Here is a 19,614-nt window from a genome sequence, read left to right as displayed (position 1 = left end):
CAAAGCAATCAATATGACCTTAATATTCCATATGCCAATCGTCGCGGCTGCCAATGAAAGCGCTACCGCAACATCTTTGTCCTGACCGGTGGCAGCGGGCCTCAAGGAAACTCTGGATGTCTGGTACTCCTTTATCACGATGCCGGGCAAAGCCTGTTCTTCCTCCGTGACCCATGTGATCTCACATGCAACTACTGTTCTCCAGTTGTCTGAAGATTATCACTCAGGCCGTAAGTTCGGGCGATGTGTATACAACTTATGAGTGAGACCATAACAATGATTCATCTTGTTGAAACTGGCTCTGTCTTCGAGATCTGAATCATGCTTTTCAGGCCTGTGTTCAGCATTTAAGCATAACAGAGTTACAGCAATATCATCAGAGGCACCAATTACTACGGACCTCAGAGCTGCCTTTACTCAAATATGCTATTACATGACCAATCTCATCCAATCCCTACCATCCCCGCCAAGCCTCTGTGCAGGTACTCCACACATGGACGGGGAAACAGTAGGGTGTGATGTCTGGGACAGGTCAGTGATGGCGGCGATAGCTCGGGTCCCTTCGGCTGGACTGTGCCTCCCCACTGGAGTTCTCCTCGGTGGAGGTCTGTAAAAGAAGTACAAACATATTGCAAAAGCCTGGGAGGACAGATAATATTAGTCAAGGCATGAATCAGCTTACTTGCAAACTTTCTTGAGCGGGAATAGGGGCTTTGCGCTTCAAGGTCTTCCTGGCAGCTACTTTCCTTACTGCTTTCCTCGCCTGGATTGAGGCTCGGGGGCAGTTGTCCCAGAGGATGCTTTACTCTTAGGAGCCGATTTGGGTGAAATCGGCTGGCCCTGCATCATGACCTTCTTCAGAGGTGGTGAGCTCTGGCAGAAGAGAACCACCGGAGCTGGTGGAAGGAATTTGAAGGGGGAGCCGTCAGCCTGCACGGGTTCTGGGCCATCTTGCTGCTGCAAGAGAATGGAGCCAGGTTACAGACAGTCATTTTGAGCTGCTGCAAGAAATTTATAAGTAGTAGTACCTGGTCTGCAGGAACATCGTATTCAGCATCGAGCTGCTTCAGCAACGGTCCGAGAGCTCTTCTGAAGGCGTGGGTCTTCCACATGGACCACCAAGTCTCAAAACCATCGGTGGTGGTGGTGAAACGAAGGTTGTGGGGGACTGGGATGGCCAGAGCATCAAAGAAGGAGTAGCATCTCTGGCCAGTGAGGATATCAGGCAGCTCAGCTCTGCTTTCTGTCAAGTGGTGGAGAAAGAAGTGCGGAGACACTTGTCCGAGACCAAACTGCCGGGCTACTACCACCGGCTGGTAAGACTCATAACCGGGCTTGATGATCCTGTTTGAGGTGCTCATTCCGACTGGAAGGAAGCAGGGGCGGATCATGATGGAATACAGATGCCGAGTGCTGGGGTCATCGGCAAAGCTATCCAACCTAAAGGAGACTGGGTTCTCAAAATTTTCAGATTCAGTGTAAGGAAAGAACAGGGGATTGTCCAGGCCTTGGAAGAAGGTTCTGAACCACTCTGATGCTTCTTTAGGGATCAGCCTGCTGCCTGGAAGGCTATACAGAGCCTGGCCGTAGCTGGTGCATCGGATCTCCTTCCCATTAGCATCTGGGAAGGTGCAGGTGGCCAAAGGTGGAAAGTTTGGGATCTGGTTTTGGAAGTACAGCTGAGCCCATAACTGAATAAACCACCAGGGGCCTCCTATTTTAACTGTCTTTTGGGAGAACAGTTTGACAGTCATCAATTGGAGAGATCGATAAACCTCCCCAAGAAGCAGTTTGCCGACACCGAGCTGAGTGCCTTTGGCGAGTTCATAGGCCAAGGAGAGGTAATTCTTGGTTGGGGCGAGTGATGGGCCACAGAATATGAAATGCTCCAACCAGAAGTTCAGGAAGGCCGTGTGTTCTCTCTCTGTCACAGGGCCTTTGGTCTTCATGTAACGTCTGAGGTAGGCACCCCAGCTTGTACATTCTGTTTTGGAGGAGAGGGTGAAAGGAACCTTTGGCAGCATAAAGGCAGAAGGGCATGGGGATGCAATGTCTAGGCCTGTGATCATGGCCACGTCCAGCAGAGTTGGTGTCATGGGGCCGTGGCCAAACATAAAGCAATTCAGTGCATCAGACCAGAAGTAGCCGATGGTTTTCAGAATGTTCTCATTCTTCTCAAGAGGAGACAATGATAATGACAAGGCATCGGCTATCCCTATGGTTTCCCAGGTGGCATAATGGGTTTTAGACACTCTACTCGTACCATGCTACCCAGCCCTCTCGGAGGATTAGGCCAGGCTCGCAGGCGGTCGGCCCGGAAGTCAGATCTAAGTTCTGGTTCACGAAGGGGATTCTGTTGGCCTCGCATGAGATTAAGTGAGCGGGACTCTCGGAAGAGCGGGGGCCAAGACACATAGAATTTGGGAGAGAAGGATGCGGCAGTAGGATGTCTGAAACCTAAAATTAATAACGAAAAAAGGACATTAATTCAGGTGTTTGCTGTTAATCCTAACATTTTACGCGGATGGCGAGGGGCGGTTAAGGATTACCTTCAGACCGGAGACCATGGCGTGGGCGTTGGATGATTCCGCCATTGGATGCGCTGTGGAGTTGGAATGGCGCGGGTGAGATCTGAGATTCGGGTGGCCGTGAGTTGGATCTGCTCGGGCGGCGATTTGGCGATCTGAGTTTGTTTTCTCAGACGGGGGTCGCAGGTTACCGTTTGAAGGGGCGGCTGGGTTGGCCTTACTCGCGTTTATGGTAAAGGCCGATGCGATGCCATCGGCTCTTTTGGGGATTGTTTGACTTTGACTATCGGCAAACTTAATTGGAAGCACTTCTTCATTAATAAGAGGGGTTTTTTACAATGAAGAGCCGATTGCTCAAGAAAGGAAGAACAAAAGAAGAGCCGATTGCTCAAGAACTACTAATCCTATACTACTAATCCTCGCTGGCCTCGTCGTCGGCGTCGTAACTGCCGTCGGCGCTGCTTCCGGAGAACTCCTCGTCGCTGCTGCCCCAGCCTTCAACCGGGGCTTCCTCCTCCTCGTCATCATCGTCGTCGTCGCTCTCCGCCCAAGCGCGGAAGCGCTTTGCCGGCGGATACCCGGCGGAGGAGGAGTCATCCTCCTCCTCTTCCTCCTCTTCCTCCTCTTCCTCCTCTTCTTCTTCTTCCTCCTCCTCGTCGGAGGAGGTGAAGCTTGCCCAGGAGTGGAGGTCGTCCTCGCTCTTCAGTTCCCCGTCGATAAGGAACCGGAGGTCGTCCTCCCCATCGGTCAGGGGCAAGTCGCCATCTGACCCGACGAGGGCCTCGGGTGGGCCATCTGGCACGAAGTCGAAGTCCCACTCTTGCTCATCCCCTTGGTTGTGCTCTGGCATCGGCTCGCTCGAGGAAGAAGATTGGAAGGAGAGAGCCGATGAAGCACAGGAGGAGGATGAGTCCATGGTGGAGGAGGGTTTTTTTCGATGGCCAGAACAGAGCAAGGGGATGAAGAAGTGAACTGTGCGGCGCGGTTAAATAAAGGGTATGTAGTGGAAATTTAATGCCATGGCAGTTTTCGAGGAGGCGATGCCAAAACGCTATCAAATCTTGCAGAGAAGTTGAGAAGGCAAGGCATCATGATGAAGGATACTGCGGCGGTTCTGCTCTGCCACGACATGACCCGACGAGGAAAAAAGCAGAGTGGTTTTGGAATTATCATTTCCAAAACCAGGGGGCATGTGTTATCACCAGAATTTGACCGGATCAGAGGTGGGCCGTGATTAAGATGGGCTTGGAGAATATACACGGAAGATATACGTGAATCGGCCTTGTACACGAAGTTTGGGCTAGTTTGCCCGTGTATCTGTAAATATAGTAGGATACGTGTCGGTTAGGTAGAATTTGGCTCGTATACGGTTGGGATTATTCCCACGTTAGAAAGTCTACGGACTATAAATATGTATCTAGGGTTATTGAGAAAAATAACAATCACGTTCACAACAAACCAATCTAGGCGCATCGCCAACCCCTTGTTTCGAGGGTTTCTTCCGGGTAAGCATCATGCTGCCTAGATCGCATCCTACGATCTAGGCAGTATACGTTTATTCGTTGTTCATGCGTTGCTCGTGCTGAAGCCTTGTTGATGGCGAGCAACGTAGTTATCGTAGATGTGTTAGGGTTAGCATTGTTTTACCACGATATATGTTTTATCCATGCTGCCCTTAGACATCTAGCTGCCTTTACATCTATCTTAGGTATAAGGGCAGCACCTTGCTTGATCCTTGTTTAGTAGATCCGATCTGTTATGATTGCTCCTTGTTCTTCAAGGATTAGTTTAATATCTACATAGTTAGGCCTTGCAAACGGGTTGAAGGATCCAGTAGCACGTAGGGTATAGTTTGCTAGCCCTAGATAAGATGTTCCGGGAATCAACTCCATGTTGGTTTTTAGGCCTTATCTAGGTCTGCCTTATTATCATCTTGCGTAGCTGTCAGGCTCAATCACGTGTAGGATGTTCCGATTATGTGGTGAAAACCCTAAATCGTCGTAGGTCGTTTTAGCTTTATATCGATCAAGCAGGACCACCATGTTATCGTAGACCTCATACGAATCATGGGTGGATCGGCTCCTTGAGCCGATTCACAGGACAACCTGAGAGCCGATCGAGACTCGTATTTAATGTTTACGTGTATGCCATGCAGAAAACTAAGCGAAGCAATTCATCACCTTCCTGACCAGGTATAGGTCAGGTGGCACGCCCTTGCACCAGCATCGGACGTGCGTGCCGGAGCTTTGCGGGCCGTCGCTCGAGGGACCAGGGCCAACCGCAGTCCTGGGAGCCTCCCGGCTCTACGTGTTGCCCGTCGCTACTCGCCGGTGGGTTTCGGACGCCAACAAAGAGTTAACTTTCTAAGAGAATGACATATGGTACAACGCATAAAATAGCTTTCTCTTAATTTCTAAGAGATCGTCCCTTAGCCACGTGAATATAATTATCTCTTTCTTATAACTCCAACTAAGAAAAAATCTAATGGACACCTCTAATAAAAGGCTGGCGTCAATCTATTATACATGCCATTAAGCGAAACATTACAAGTCACAAGTAGTCAAACACGAATAAATTCAATTGCAACTGTGGATTGGCCCAACAGAGTCCCATTTGGTCGAATATAGTCAGGTTCTATCGTGCACATACAAGGCCATGCCTCTGAGGTTTGATGAAGAAATGACCACGGAACTCTGTGGTTTTGGTGCGGAGACTCCATGACCATCTTCGGTGCGGTTTTGTGACCGACTCAGGTATCATCAGTCTAGCTTCATCGGGCAACTTGGTTTCCTCTAACGTCTCACGGTGCTGGGAAGGAAATTTCAGGGTTTCCTTCCTCCAGCTGTAACCCTGTAGCAAACGTGTTTTTCCTGTTAGTTCATCAGACAAAAAATACAAGAACATTTTGAGGAAGGTTTAACATGGAAAACAACCACTCGAGAGTCGAGATTCGATCACTAATATTGCGAACCAGAACCAGAGAGAAAGACAGCGTTCGCAAGGTGTGGCCTCCAGGGAAGGCGAGGGTTCTCTGAACTTTCGGTGGTTTCGGTGGTTTTCAGTCAAAATTTCGGTGACACCTGAATTTGGGCTAGATTGCAACAAATGTTGTGGGGGCGCAAATTCCATCAAAATTGTACGGATTTGGTGCAACTCAAATTCCAGAGGAGATAAAACTCTTACCAAAACCAGGGGTTGTTAGACTTGTATTGCATTGTCGAAGCCAGAGGCCAGGACGTCCGGCTCTTGTGCAATGTGCAACGCGACAGAGGATGGTTGCGCTCGCCGTCCACGACGACGGAGGCTACCGCGCGCGCTGTACCGCAGGTTGTAGCCGTCGACCACCGGCGCGCATTCGCCGCCTCGCCGGAGAGCTGAGCGGCGATCGACACAGGATCAACTGGATCCCGCCCGTGGCAATGCCAACGTTCTCCGCTGCGAAACTAGCTAGATGAGAAGGCCACCGGGGTCAACCAATTCTCCACTATACATCAGTGTCATTTTCTACAGATTATTAGCTTACCATAACTAATTTATAAAGGGATTGCAGTGTGCCAATGGACACCCCTGATATAACCTTGCACGGATCATTACTACTGTGTGACGTGAAGTTCTCTAGTGGAAGAGAACCATTTTCTGCCTGCGATGCGTTTGGTTAGACATGCATAATAGATCGATGCATGAATTTAAGGCACACCAACAACCCATCCGAGAAGCGTTAAAAGGGCCCTAAATACTTATAGCAGATTGTCGATTTTGATAAAATTTACCTAAATCTGGAAAGATTACACAAAATAACTTGGTTTCGAAAAGATTTCACAAAATAACCTTTTGCTCGGCTCCGCACAAGATGGAGCCATGCTCAGTAGCACGGCTCCGTCCCATGTGGAGCCAAGATGAGAAGCATGGCGCCGTTGCAGATGGAGCCAGACTGAATAGCACGGCTCCATCCATGGTGGAGCCAAGCTCATAAGCACAACGCCGTCTCAGGCGGAGCCAAGCTCAGTAGCACGACTCCGTTCCAGGTGGAGCCAAGCTCAGTAGCATGGCTCCGTCCCAGGTGGAGCCATGGTCCTTAGCCGTTTTCTAACAACAATTGAGAGTGGTTCATGCATCTACTGAGGACTAAGTTTATTGAGCTCAATAGCGAGGTTTGCATCATCTCGGACCACCACCAAGGGATACTCAAGACAGTTATTTTCTATTTCGTGCTTGTTTATGTGTGCAAAATTGTCACCGGTGGGCGCTTAAACCCCTACTGCGACAGAAAGTCACCCTACAATCTAACCTTGTCAGAAAAGACTTTGAGTCACTGATGCGCGCGAAACTCGTCAGAAGTAAGGCGCTCTGCTGGCAGTACTTATTAGGCGCATGTAAGAAATTTTGTGGTGCCTTCAGATACTCGCCGAGTTATTATACTGTTGGTTGGTTAATAAGCGTCTCCGTTAGTTCGTTCTGATTTTCTAGAGAGTCTGGACGTCTTTCGGTTCGAGGTTGTGACTACAACCTGATGCTTGTTGGTACTAGATCGCATTCATGAACCCAAACTATTAAGGAAGCACATTGCAAAGATAAGTAAACTAATATAGCTAGGGTTGCGAGTAAAATGTAGGCAGAATTATGTAGTAATATTAGGCTAAAATGTGTCTGGACAAATCAGTGACAGCAAATATGGAACAGAGGCGGTACTACGCATCCTGTCCATAGAACCATTTGCTGAGAGCAACACATGCTTGGATTAGACCTTGGTTGACAAGCAAACGAGGCAATGGAACAGTCCCTGCCCTGACAACACGCTAATTGCAGGTCCTGCTAAGTTCTGTGCCACCAACATCACCAAAACTAACTGAAAGCCACAGCGATGTGAAGTAACCAATTTAGCCGGGTTGGCCACCAACCTCCTCTCCAAGCAGAGCTCAAAGCACAGTATATGCTAGTGACATAATCACATTCCGCAGCAAATCCAAGCGGCCGGTAGACCTCCCTCTCACTGTCCCAGAGGGCCGGCAGCGGCACCGGTAGGAAGTTGACACAAAACATTCTCCGATCAGTTCACCGGTGATCCTCGAAAAGCAGCGGCGATCGCAGCTTCCAAACCATCGCCGGACTGCCCAGGGCTACTACCGCCGGTTAGATAGACCGGCCCATCCACCCGCCACTGTTTCCCAAGCTTTCCACCCGTCAGGGTCTCGCGTTTTTCCCAACAGTTCGCCGTATAAACCCTCTTCCCTTCGTCTCAGTCATCGTCAGTCCTCCACCGAAACCTGCCTGAATCAACCCAATCAACCGAGAATCATCCACGATGGCTCGGAGTGGGCTCGAGGTGGCTTGTCTGGCATTGCTCGCCGCGGCGACGGCGACGATGTGCGCAGCGCAGCCGCAGACGGCGGTGCAGCCGATGGCGATGCCCACGTGCGCGCCGGTGCCGATCAGCCTGTCGCCGTGCATCGGCTACGTCTTCGGCCTCGGCTCGGCGTCGCTGCCGTCGTGCTGCGCGCAGCTCCAGGCCTTCTTCCAGTCGCAGGGGCCGTGCCTCTGCGCCATGTCCAAGCTCGCGCCCAGCCCCTTCGGCCTGGTCCTCGGCCAGGTCCAGGGCATGATCCCCAACGTGTGCAACCTGCCCACCGACCCATGCGATGGTGCGTGACCTCGCATACCAGCATTTACTACTGCACAATGTCCTACTGCAAAATGTTTGTACTGACGAAAATCTGAGAAAATGGGATGAAATGTACCTGCAGATATCCTCGGTGCAAGCACTTCGACAGATGACTCGACGCCGGCAACCGCAAATGCCACGGTACCAGCTGCGGCTCAACAGGATCCGACTGCCGCAACAGCACCTGCAGCGGCGCCGGTCGCCGAGCCCGCAACCACGTCGTCCACCGGGGCAGATGCGGTGCCAGATGACAACTCTCCTGCCGCTGCCACGGCCACAGGGAAGGTAGGCGCTGGATCAAAAGATTCACAGGGTACTTCAAAGTTCCCGGAATTGATGCACGCAGCGGGTGCACGAAGCTCTGCCGCTGGCACCGTGTTGATCAGTGTGCTTCTCGCTTATGTTTCTGCCATGTTTGTGTAACCTGCTTAGCCACTATACTACTACTACCTACATACCACAAAGAATGTGCTGATGTACCATACGATACACTGTAGATTCAGACTACACTGTCCTATACTATGTTGTTATATGAATACATACAGCCTCAATGTTGAAGCAAAGCAAATGCTCTGGAGTTAAAATTCTGATGGCCCAGGTTGGATACAGCAATTGAATCAAATACAGTTTCTTCGATGGATAACCCTTAGGTGCTAGCGTGTTCCAATTTCCACACAAGTAATTTGAAAGAAAAGGTCAAGTGCATGACAATATAATCTCCGATAATTCTACACATTAAGTAGCGTACCACCACATCATCAGTCTGCAGTTGAAATGTTAGATTGAATAGGCTACAACAGAGCTTAGCCACCGAAATGCACGTCAGCTACAAATCCTCATGGGTCATCTCATTCCATCATCGGCCATCACCGTGAAATACAAGGCTGGGATCTTGGGGTGGCTGTTCTGCTTGTCCACAACTCAGCCAGCAAGTCCACTTCCATCACTCAACATGGTGTTTAGGTCTATAACAGCGTCTGGAAACAATATTGAGAAGATAGTATTAATAATGGCACAGACCATCGAAAACAGTTGCTAAGATTCATTGAAAATCTGAGGAGAAAATATATATCCTTAACTCGAAACAGGTAAGATTAATGTGCTCAGCAAAATGCAGGGTAGAAAGCAAACAGTTAATAAATATAATATGAGGATGATGCAATTACATATCCTAGCCTAGTTGCCACGACCAGCACATTATCGACCATATGTCTGGCGGATAATAAAATTTCCAACCAGATAGTGAAATTATAAGTTCAATTATTTTACAGAATCACTTCCGCAATCTGTTGGAACAGTTTAACTTCAATAAAGACAAACCTATCATCAGCATAGTAGAACTGAAAATGTTACTCCCTCCGATCCACATTAACTGTCGGGGGTTTAGTTCATTTAAACTAAAGCCCCGGCACTTATTATGGATCGGAGGGAGTATATTTTTTATTTGAACAAGAAAATGGTACATTAAACTTAAAAATCCTTCAGAATTACCAAATGTTAATCCCAACTCAATAAAAGAACAATTCCAGGATGCTAGTAGTTCATACGATTTCAGAATTCTTCCAACATTTAATATAGCAAATAGCAACAAGCCAACCACTAAAATTGCCAGCGTGAATCACATGTTTCTTTATTGAACATGACAATGAAAGAAGTTACATGCAACAGATGGCTTTGCACGCTCAGAAAATTAATTTGAACACACAATCTCATATCATCATGCATATTCTTTGTGAAGTTTTAGTCTTAGTTGTCTGCAGGACCCCACACTAGACATCGCCAAATGTTTAATAAAAGGTAAGTCCGTAGGTAGTAAAACATTTATCCTACAAAGAACTACATTGAACAATCAGTGAACGCACGTGTATATCCAAGGTTACTGAGAAGAAATTATCATTTAAGACAACACATCATAACCTATCTTAATAGCCCAATTTAACAGTAATTCAAGGTCTTCATATCAAATAAGAAATGAGAGAGACAACTTACAAGATCATGCAGTTAGAGTACACATAACGGTTCACTTAAGTGTGCGCCGCACAAATTCCTCCAGCCGCTCCCATACCTCAAGAGCAGCTGGTCTGTCTTGATGCCTCTTATTTTTGCTTATCTGCACCATAAGCCCGTAAAACAATCAAGCGGCAGTCAGTTAGAGAAAATAGAGTTTGGCTACAGCAACCAAAACAAACTAAGATTTCTCTCAGACTCACAGATATGATTTTCACATTCCACTGTTTGACCACTTTCGCTGAATCCACACTATCATCTTCAAAGCGTACAAAGAAACCAATAACTGAAACAAGTTTAAGAGGTTAGGCCACAGATAGTACAGATACTCCAGACTGAATGAGAAATGGAGCAATCTACAGATTCACACTGAATTATGAAACGTATTTTGCCATTTCTGACCAAGTTACTTAGGAGCGTTGTTAGGGATAGGGATATTGGGTGCAGCCAACCCTATAATACACCATTAGTTGGAATTAATATCCTATTGTTAGAAAGGTTCCTAATGTTCCTATTTATCAGATATTGAGTCCATTTGTTAAGATATGATTAGGTTAGTTGCCATCTGTACGGATGAGTATAACCTATATAGCCAGTAACTATGCATCCATCTCAATTAAGCAATGAGAAATAACCTGTTGTACTCCCCAAATGTTGTTTCTCTCACCAATGCTGTACCCTCATTCCAAGTTTCCAACAAGTAACTCCGCTCACGGCTCACTCATTTTCCCAGTGGTATTTAACCACACTAGGGAACTTGGCCCCTGCCCATAATAAAACCCATGCTGTTGTACCGATGGTATTGACACCAACAGATGATAACCATTATAACAAAGAACTAGCATCAGTAATGTGACCTGATGCTGTCAACAGATGATAACCATTTTAACAAAGAACTAGCATCAGCAAGACCTGATGCAACATTAAACACTACAGTACAGTTGTTTCTTGCTCTTTAGTCAATATCAATGGCAGAACAAGCATTTCAACCCAATTGGAATAACCAACTAAACAATCTAAGACTACTACCTATACAAAAAAAACTAGTATCCCAACCCTATCTCTCTGCAATGTTGATGGACAATTTGTTAGAATTCCCTGAACCTCGGTACGAAATCTTGAACTGCTTCAACCACTGATGTGTTTAACTTATAGTTGAGCAAAATGAAGCTCTGAGATCGGTATACAGATTGCAGACATGCAAACAGTAAAGCACTACAAAATTAAGCAAGAAATCCTCACCCTTGTTGAAGATGTCCACATGATCCTTGAAGGGCCAGTCCTTGAACTGCCACTCCTTCCCTAGGACAAACACGGCCACCACTCGCGCCCAATCGTCGGCCTTGAGTGAAGCCGGCTTGTCCCTCACCTCGAACGCCACCGGACCCCCAGCTCCGCCGCGGACATGCTTCTTCTGCACCGTCACGCACTCAGGCTTCGGGCTCCCCTTGAGCGCGCGCACCTTCTCGTCGCTGGGCACGAAGACGAAGTCCTCGAGGAAGTCCCTGACGTTGTAGATCGTAATGAGCGTCTGCGACGCGCTGGGCACCAGTATGATGGGCACGAACCCGTCGCCGAGGGACTTGTCGGCCTTGGGGTTCGCGAGGGCGGCCGCGGCCGCGGAGGGCTCGCTCCGGCCCGCGGACGGCGCGCTGTCCTTGTTGCGCACGCGCTCCTCCTCGCGGCGCAGCACGGCGTGGTAGATGGCGAGGAAGTCGCGGCCGCGGGCGTCGAGGATGGAGTTGCGGTCCTTGAGGGGGCGCTCGATGGCGCGGATGTGGGCGGTGGAGGCCTCGTCGTCGTCGGGCTCCTCCGGCGGCGGCGGCGGCGGGTGGGCCTCCTGGGTGAAGGACGAGAGGAGGGGCTCGGTGGGGAGGGTGTTGTGGCCGAACTGGAGGAAGTCGAGGAAGGTCTTGCGGTCCGGGAGGGAGACGGGCGGGATGCGGCGGAGGCGGGCGGCCTGGAGGAAGTCGGTGTGCTTGAGGTCGTTGTGCTGGGCGAGGAAGACGGCGGCGGAGAGCGGGTAGGGGCGGCCGGACTGCTTGGAGGCGAAGGCGGTGGGGACGTTGGCGGGGAAGGAGTAGTCGGAGCCGAAGAGGATGTCGTCGCCGGTGAAGATTATCTTGTCCAGGTCGCCGCGGCCGGCGTACTCCCGGAGCACGGAGAGGGGATCCATGGCTACGCCTAGCTTCGTTTGGTGTTTGGGGTTTTCCTTTTCCTGTCTGGATCTGGTTCTCGGATGTGGGGCATACATATTGGGTTTTTGAGCGTGGCAGCCCATTAAGCGGAGGCCTAAGATAAATGGGCTAGGTAAGTGCTCGCAGTTTAGGCCCATGGGCTATCTTCGGCAGAATTTTGATACCTACTAACCTTGCTTTTCACTCTAAATAAACCACATGACAAAACAAAGTGTTTGACATACTTTTTTCAGTCTAGAGTTTTGCCTTCTCTAGCCAACTTTGCATGATCCTTTTGCTTCATGGCGCTGGAGCTGCAGGCTAACATTAACAGTTCGATCTATACTGCAACTCTGCAAGTAGTCTGCAAACTGGGACGGCCCTATATGAACGAGATAGAATAGAACCACCTTGTCAATCTGCGATATTTACAAGCACTCCTCCTACAGGCTACTCATGGTCTGGGTCTCTCTTGCTAAAACTGAAACTACCTTATGGGGTATACTCTGTTTTCCAACGCCTCTTTCAGTTTCGATTGCATAAACTAGTGAACAGCCATAATGCAGACATGATTTGTTCTCTAGGCTTGATGTAGGGGACATGCGAGCATATAAGCACAAGAGTAAAGTTAAATTTCCCAATTGAACAATTCAACGTTCAGGCCATGAACAGAGCAGATCTATTACTTTCTCCCAAATAAACAGTACGTACAATATAACACAATGCTATTCTGCATAAAACAGTCATATCGTTTCTTTACATGGATCGATCATCCAAGCACAACTTCAAGTTTTACACCTGCTGTGCTTTCAATGCCGCCGCTAGTGCAACCAGGAAGCCCGGCGTCTTCTTTCTCCGCAACGGCAAAGCTTCAACCTTTGCAGCGGCGACAGAGGGACGAGGAGCAGTGAACCACGGGTGCTTGAGCGCCTTGGCCGCCGTGAGTCGCTTGTCGGGATTGCAGGTGAGAAGCCCTTGCAGCACCTGGAATCCTTGCTCTGACAACCTCTCTTCAGGGAACATATCCCGCAGCCTGTTGTGATTGAGCCCTCCAGGTAGCAGCTGCTGAAACTTGGCGGTGAGCGGCAGGGACTTGAACTCCGGCCACGTCCGGTCGTCGGGCATGCCGAGCACTCGGAAGATACTCCAGAGCTGGACTATGTGGGTTGTATCGTCGAACTTGTCCTGGTGGCTGTCGTCATCGTCGTCGTGGAACAGAGTTTTGCCGGTGAGCATCTCGGCCATGACGCACCCGAGCGACCAGGTGTCCACGAGCGCGTCGTAGTCCGGCTTGTGCAGCAGCATCTCCGGCGCCATGTAGGGGACGGTGCCGACCTGGGAGTAGGGCGGCGAGTCGGACATGTGGAGTGCGAGCCCGAGGTCGCACATCTTGACGAGTTCGCCGTCTTGGCCGACGAGGATGTTGGCCGGCTTGATGTCGCGGTGGACCACGTGGCGGTCGTGCATCATCTTCGTCCCGGTCAGGAGCTTCCACATGAAGGCGCGCACCTTTGGTTCCGGAAGCGGCCCGTCGCGGCGCCTCTCCCACAAGAAGGCATGGAGGCTCGGCGCGGCCATGTACTCCATGGCGAGGCAGTGACCGCCGGTGGTGTGGTCGCGCATCAGGCCCTCGAAGCCGACCACGTATGGGTTCCCGCTGCAGGCCTGCAGGAAGCTGGCCTCCTGCTCCAGCTCGGCGGCGTACTTGATGGCGACGGTCTTGCCGGTGACGCGGTGGCGCGCCTGGACGACGACGCCGAAGCCGCCCTTGCCGAGGCGGGCCACCTCCTCGTACTCATCCGAGCTTCTGACGCCGGGACGGCTCCTCTTGCAGGCGGCCGATGATCCTTGGGTGGTCATCGCGTGGCCGGCGTCGAGTACGGCGGCGGGACGCTTGCAAGCGGCCATGGCGCTCGATCGACGGACGGCTCGGCTTGTGGAGACGGGGATGGGCAGGGTGGAGATGGTGGAAGCAGGGAGGAGGGGATGGTATGGTATGGGCAAAGGTGGGGATGGCATGGATCGGCGACCATATATATAGCTTAGGAGAGCGCGACTTCAGCTCGAAGTCGGATTCACTCTGATACGCGTGAACCGTCGATGGGTGTTCTTCCCCAGGTTGAAGTTGAACTGCTACCGGATTCAGTTAAGTTAAAGTGTGGCTGCCAAGTGGGCCCGAGAGCTAATTCTTTCTTGGCGGTTGCTTTTTTTCCTTTGCACAGTACAGTCTCGGATTCCAAATCGATCATATAACCTGCGCGTACGTACGTTGCGCGTCTTTCTTGCTCGACGAGACGGATTGCGTCATGTGGCAATGGCGGTGGAAAACTGCCGTCAGAAGGAGTACCAGCTTCAGTAGCTTGGCCGGTGCCTGGTAATGGTCAGGCAGTCATGGATGAGCTTATGTGTTGTGTGTCTATAGCTTCAGTGTTCTTCCCATTAGCTTTATTATCATGTAATTGGAGCCATGATTAGAGCAAGCCTCATGCCAAAATCTAAGAACATAATATTATTCCCAAAAATACCCCATCTAAAGCTCAGAAAGATAATATTAGCACAACTGAGTTGCAAGGTGATTTAAAAGTGGAGATTTTGTGACAAGTTGGAAACCATTCACCATTTATTTTTCTCGCGCCAAACGAATAAATATGTGCTGGAATTTTGGGCATTTGGCCTTTGGCCCATGGCCCATTATCAAATTCTGAAACTCACATGGCTCATTCCAATAATCAGTGGCAGCACTAGTGGGGGCTAAAGTTTAGTCCCACATTGCTAGTTGGGAGAGAGTTGGAGTGGTATATAAGGTGGGTTGTTCTAGTCCTAGTAAGTGAGTGAGAAGAGAGAGAGCCCTCGCGCACTCCTCCTCCTCCGCCGCCCGCCTCGCCACGACACGTCCCGACGCGGGTTGCGGGAATCTCGCCGAGCCGAGCTTATCTTTCTGTTGTTTGGGAAATTAATTGTGTAATCAATTTCGAGTCATTAACGGACGCGTTACTTAGCCGTTTTGCCTTCCGGTTTTTCTGGATCGTGGCTGTGCCGACTCGGACGTCCCACGACCTTCCCGAACCGCACTATATAAGCGCGAACGCCAACCCTAGTCTGTATCAAGACGCATATGCGACTACCTGTTTCCAGTTCATTGCGCCGTCGCCATCGTCTTCCTCATCCCGTCCGTCGGCGTGCACCGACTGCCGGGACGATGAGGCCTCCGGAACCTCGCCTCTCGTGAACCTGTACGGGTGAGGGGCAATCGGGTTTTTGGGGAGCGCTCCCGGCGCGACTACGGTATCACGACGTCGTCCTCGGACGACGAGTTCCTCCACACCGACAACTTCTTCCCGGACCTCACCGACTTCTTCGACAACCTCAACATGGGCGACAACGACGCTCGCTGTGAAGTATGTGATCTTGTCGTTTCTCTTTCGGTCTACGTTAGAGTTTCTTCTTCTAGTTTCTCTGGTAGATGCGATCGGTTTATCTTGTTTAGATGTGATCTGTTCATCTATCTTACTAGTCTGCATGATTAGTTTATTTGTTGTTTTCATAGTCATGATTTATCATTTACTTGTACGGATTATTTAATATGGATATTTGCTTATATTTTCAACAATCCAAAAACCTGATTTTAGGCAAATCAATTTAAGCAGCGTTGCTGCCGCTACTCGACCTCCCCTCTTTGATGGTATGCATTACAAGAGGTGGCGCACAAAGGCAGTCCTATGGTTTACAAACCTAGGCTGTTTTAGCACCACAGATGCTAGAACTGAGGGGCCTCTTTCTGCAGAGGAGCAGGATAAGTTTGAGAAGGTCGATGCCATGTTTAAGGCGGCCTTGTTCAGCATTCTTGGGGACAACATTGTTGACCCGTACATGGCTTTCGACCATGGTAAAGATGCGTGGGATGCGCTCGAGGCCAAATTTGGGGTCTCGGACGCTGGCACTGAATTGTATGTCATGGAGCAATACTATGACTACAGGATGACTGATGAGCGCTGATACGTCTCCGACGTATCGATAATTTCTTATGTTCCATGCCACATTATTGATGATATCTACATGTTTTATGCATACTTTATGTCATATTTATGCGTTTTCCGGAACTAACCTATTGACGAGATGCCGAAGTGCCAGTTGTTGTTTTCTGCTGTTTTTGGTTTCAGAAATCCTAGTAAGGAAATATTCTCGGAATTGGACGAAATCAACGCCCAGGGTCCTATTTTTCCACGAAGCTTCCAGAAGTCCGAAGGGGAAATGACGTGGGGCCACGAGGTGGGGACACAGTAGGGCGGCGCGGCCCAAGCCCTGGCCGCGCCGGCCTAGTGTGTGGTCCCACCAGGACTCCACCGACCTTGCCCTTTCGCCTACTTAAAGCCTCCGTCGCGAAAACCCTATCACGTTCGACGAAACCAGAGAAAACCTTCCATAGCCGCTGCCATCGCGAAGCCAAGATGCCGGGGACGAGGAGTCTCGTTCCGGTACGCCGCCGGGACGGGGAAGTGCCCCGGAAGGCTTCTCCATCGACACCACCGCCATCTTCATCAACGCTGCTTGTCTCCCTTGAGGAGGGAGTAGTTCTCCATCGAGGCTCGGGGCTGTACCGGTAGCTATGTGGTTAATCTCTCTCCTATGTGCTTCAATACAATAATCTCATGAGCTGCCTTACATGATTGAGATTCATATGATGATGCTTGTAATCTAGATGTCATTATGCTAGTCAAGTGGATTTTACTTATGTGATCTCCGGAGACTCCTTGTCCCACGTGTGTAAAGGTGACGAGTGTGTGCACCGTGTGGGTCTCTTAGGCTATATTTCACAGAATACTTATTCAACGTTATGAATGGCATAGTGAAGTGCTTATTTATATCTCTTTATGATTGCAATGTGTTTTGTATCATAATTTATCCGTGTGCTACTCTAGTGATGTTATTAAAGTAGTTTATTCCTCCCGCACGGTGTAATGGTGACGAGTGTGTGCATCGTGTAGTACTTGGCGTAGGCTATGATTGTGATCTCTTGTAGATTATGAAGTTAACTATTGCTATGATAGTATTGATGTGATCTATTCCTCCTTTCGTAGTGTGAAGGTGACAGTGTGCATGCTATGTTAGTACTTGGTTTGGTTATGTTGATCTGTCATGCACTCTAAGGTTATTTAAATATGAACATTGAATATTGTGGAGCTTGTTAACTCCGACATTGAGGGTTCGTGTAATCCTACACAGTTAGTGGTGTTCATCATCCAACAAGAGGGTGTAGAGTCTAGCATCTATCTATTTATTCTGTTATGTGATCAATGTTGAGAGTGTCCACTAGTGAAAGTTTGATCCCTAGGCCTTGTTCCTAAATACTGCTATCGCTGCTTGTTTACTGTTTTACTGCATCTTTACTTCCTACAATATTACTACCATCAACTGCACGCCAGCAAGCACTTTTCTGGCGCCGTACTACTGCTCATATTCATTCATACCACTTGTATTTCACTATCTCTTCGCCGAACTAGTGCACCTATATATTAGGTGTGTTGGGGACACAAGAGACTTCTTGCTTTGTGGTTGCAGGGTTGCTTGAGAGGGATATCTTTGACCTCTTCCTCCCTGAGTTCGATAAACCTTGGGTGAACCACTTAAGGGAAACTTGCTGCTGTTCTACAAACCTCTGTTCTTGGAGGCCCAACACTGTCTACAAGAATAGAAGCACCCGTAGACATCAAGCTATTTTCTGGCGCCGTTGCCGGGGAGGAAAGGTAAAAGGCTCTCATACTCCGGTCTCAGGTAAAGTACTTTTCTGTTACCATTGTGTGTGTGCTCGAAGCTATTTCCTTTAGATCCTGCAATTGCATCTTTTTGTTTCTTGTTTACACTAGTTTGGCATAATGGACAACAATGAGCTTCTTATTCTATTTCCTGATTTAAGACATGGATGGTTTGATGCGAAAATTAAAAAACCTATGGAACATATTAGTATGAACGCTTTGAACACCATTGTTGCTAATGATATGGAAAATTCTAAGCTTGGGGAAGCTGGCTTTGATGAGCATGATATTTTTAGTCCCCCAAGCATTGAGGAGAAAATTTACTTTGATGATACTTTGCCTCCTATTTATGATGATATTGGTCTTTTAGTACCGCTTGTTATGGAGGATAAATTTGATTATGATTACAATATGCCTCCTATATTTGATGATGATAATAATAATGATAGCTACTTTGTTGAATTTGCTCCCACTATTACCAATAAAATTGACTATGCTTATGTGGAGGGTAATGATACTTTTATGCATGTGAATAAAGATGTTTTATGTGATACTTATATTGTTGAGTTTGCTCATGATGCTACTGAAAGTTATTATGAGAGAGGAAAATATGGTTGTAGAAATTTTCATGTTACTAAAACACCTCTCTATATGCTGAAATTTTTGAAGTTACACTTGTTCTATCTTCCTATGCTTGTTACTTTGCTCTTCATGAACTTGTTTATTTACAAGATTCCTATGCATAGGAAGCATGTTAGACTTAAATTTGTTTTGAATTTGCTTCTTGATGCTCTCTTTTGCTTCAACTCTTATTTCTTGCAAGTGCATCATTAAAATTGCTGAGCCCATCTTAATGGCTATAAAGAAAGAACTTCTTGGGAGATAACCCATGTGTTTATTTTACTACAGTACTTTTTTTTATATTTGTGTCTTGGAAGTTGTTACTACTATAGCAACCTCTTCTTATCTTATTTTATTGCATTGTTGTGCCAAGTAAAGTCTTTGATAGTAAGGTTGATATTAGATTTGGATTACTGCGCACAAACAGATTTCTGTCTGTCACGAATCTGGGCAGAATTCTCTGTAGGAAACTCAGAAAAATCTGCCAATTTACGTGCGTGATCCTCAGATATGTACGCAACTTTCATTCAATTTGGGCATTTTCATCTGAGCAAGTCTGGTGCCACTTTAAAATTCGTCTTTACGGACTGTTCTGTTTTGACAGATTCTGCCTTTTATTTCGCATTGCCTCTTTCACTGTGTTGGATGGATTTCTTTGTTCCATTGACTTCCAGTAGCTTTGGGAAATGTCCAGAAGTGTTAAGAATGATTGTGTCACCTCTGAACATGTGAATTTTTGATTATGCACTAACCCTCTAATGAGTTTGTTTCGAGTTTGGTGTGGAGGAAGTTTTCAAGGATCAAGAGAGGGAGATGATATAATATGATCAAGGAGAGTGAAAGCTCTAAGCTTGGGGATGCCCCCGTGG

At 48.3% G+C, this 19,614-nt stretch overlaps 3 protein-coding genes across 3 annotated transcripts; 1 reads left to right on the top strand and 2 right to left on the bottom strand.

The window, feature by feature from the left end:
* The first annotated feature begins 7,830 nt into the window (after positions 1-7,830).
* On the top strand, positions 7,831-8,610 carry LOC124697051 (non-specific lipid transfer protein GPI-anchored 5-like). Its single transcript, XM_047229694.1, has 2 exons — positions 7,831-8,167; positions 8,270-8,610. The coding sequence occupies exons 1-2, from the start codon at positions 7,831-7,833 to the stop codon at positions 8,608-8,610; spliced, it is 678 nt and encodes a 225-aa protein (XP_047085650.1).
* A 269-nt stretch (positions 8,611-8,879) lies between these two features.
* Positions 8,880-12,403, bottom strand: LOC124700060 (protein CDC73 homolog). Its single transcript, XM_047232251.1, has 4 exons — positions 11,437-12,403; positions 10,398-10,480; positions 10,177-10,297; positions 8,880-9,164 (listed from the first exon to the last, which is right to left on the bottom strand). Exons 1-3 carry the CDS (start codon positions 12,368-12,370, stop codon positions 10,208-10,210), a joined length of 1,107 nt encoding a protein of 368 aa, XP_047088207.1. The 5' UTR covers positions 12,371-12,403; the 3' UTR covers positions 8,880-9,164; positions 10,177-10,207.
* Positions 12,404-13,163: 760 nt separating this feature from the next.
* Positions 13,164-14,279, bottom strand: LOC124697050 (putative cyclin-dependent kinase F-2). The gene has a single exon (XM_047229693.1). The coding sequence runs from the start codon at positions 14,277-14,279 to the stop codon at positions 13,164-13,166; it is 1,116 nt and encodes a 371-aa protein (XP_047085649.1).
* Between the last annotated feature and the right edge of the window lie 5,335 nt (positions 14,280-19,614).

Source organism: Lolium rigidum, chromosome 3 (assembly GCF_022539505.1).
Source record: "Lolium rigidum isolate FL_2022 chromosome 3, APGP_CSIRO_Lrig_0.1, whole genome shotgun sequence".
Lineage (NCBI taxonomy): Eukaryota > Viridiplantae > Streptophyta > Magnoliopsida > Poales > Poaceae > Lolium > Lolium rigidum.
This window is presented reverse-complemented; position numbering and strand designations above follow the sequence as displayed.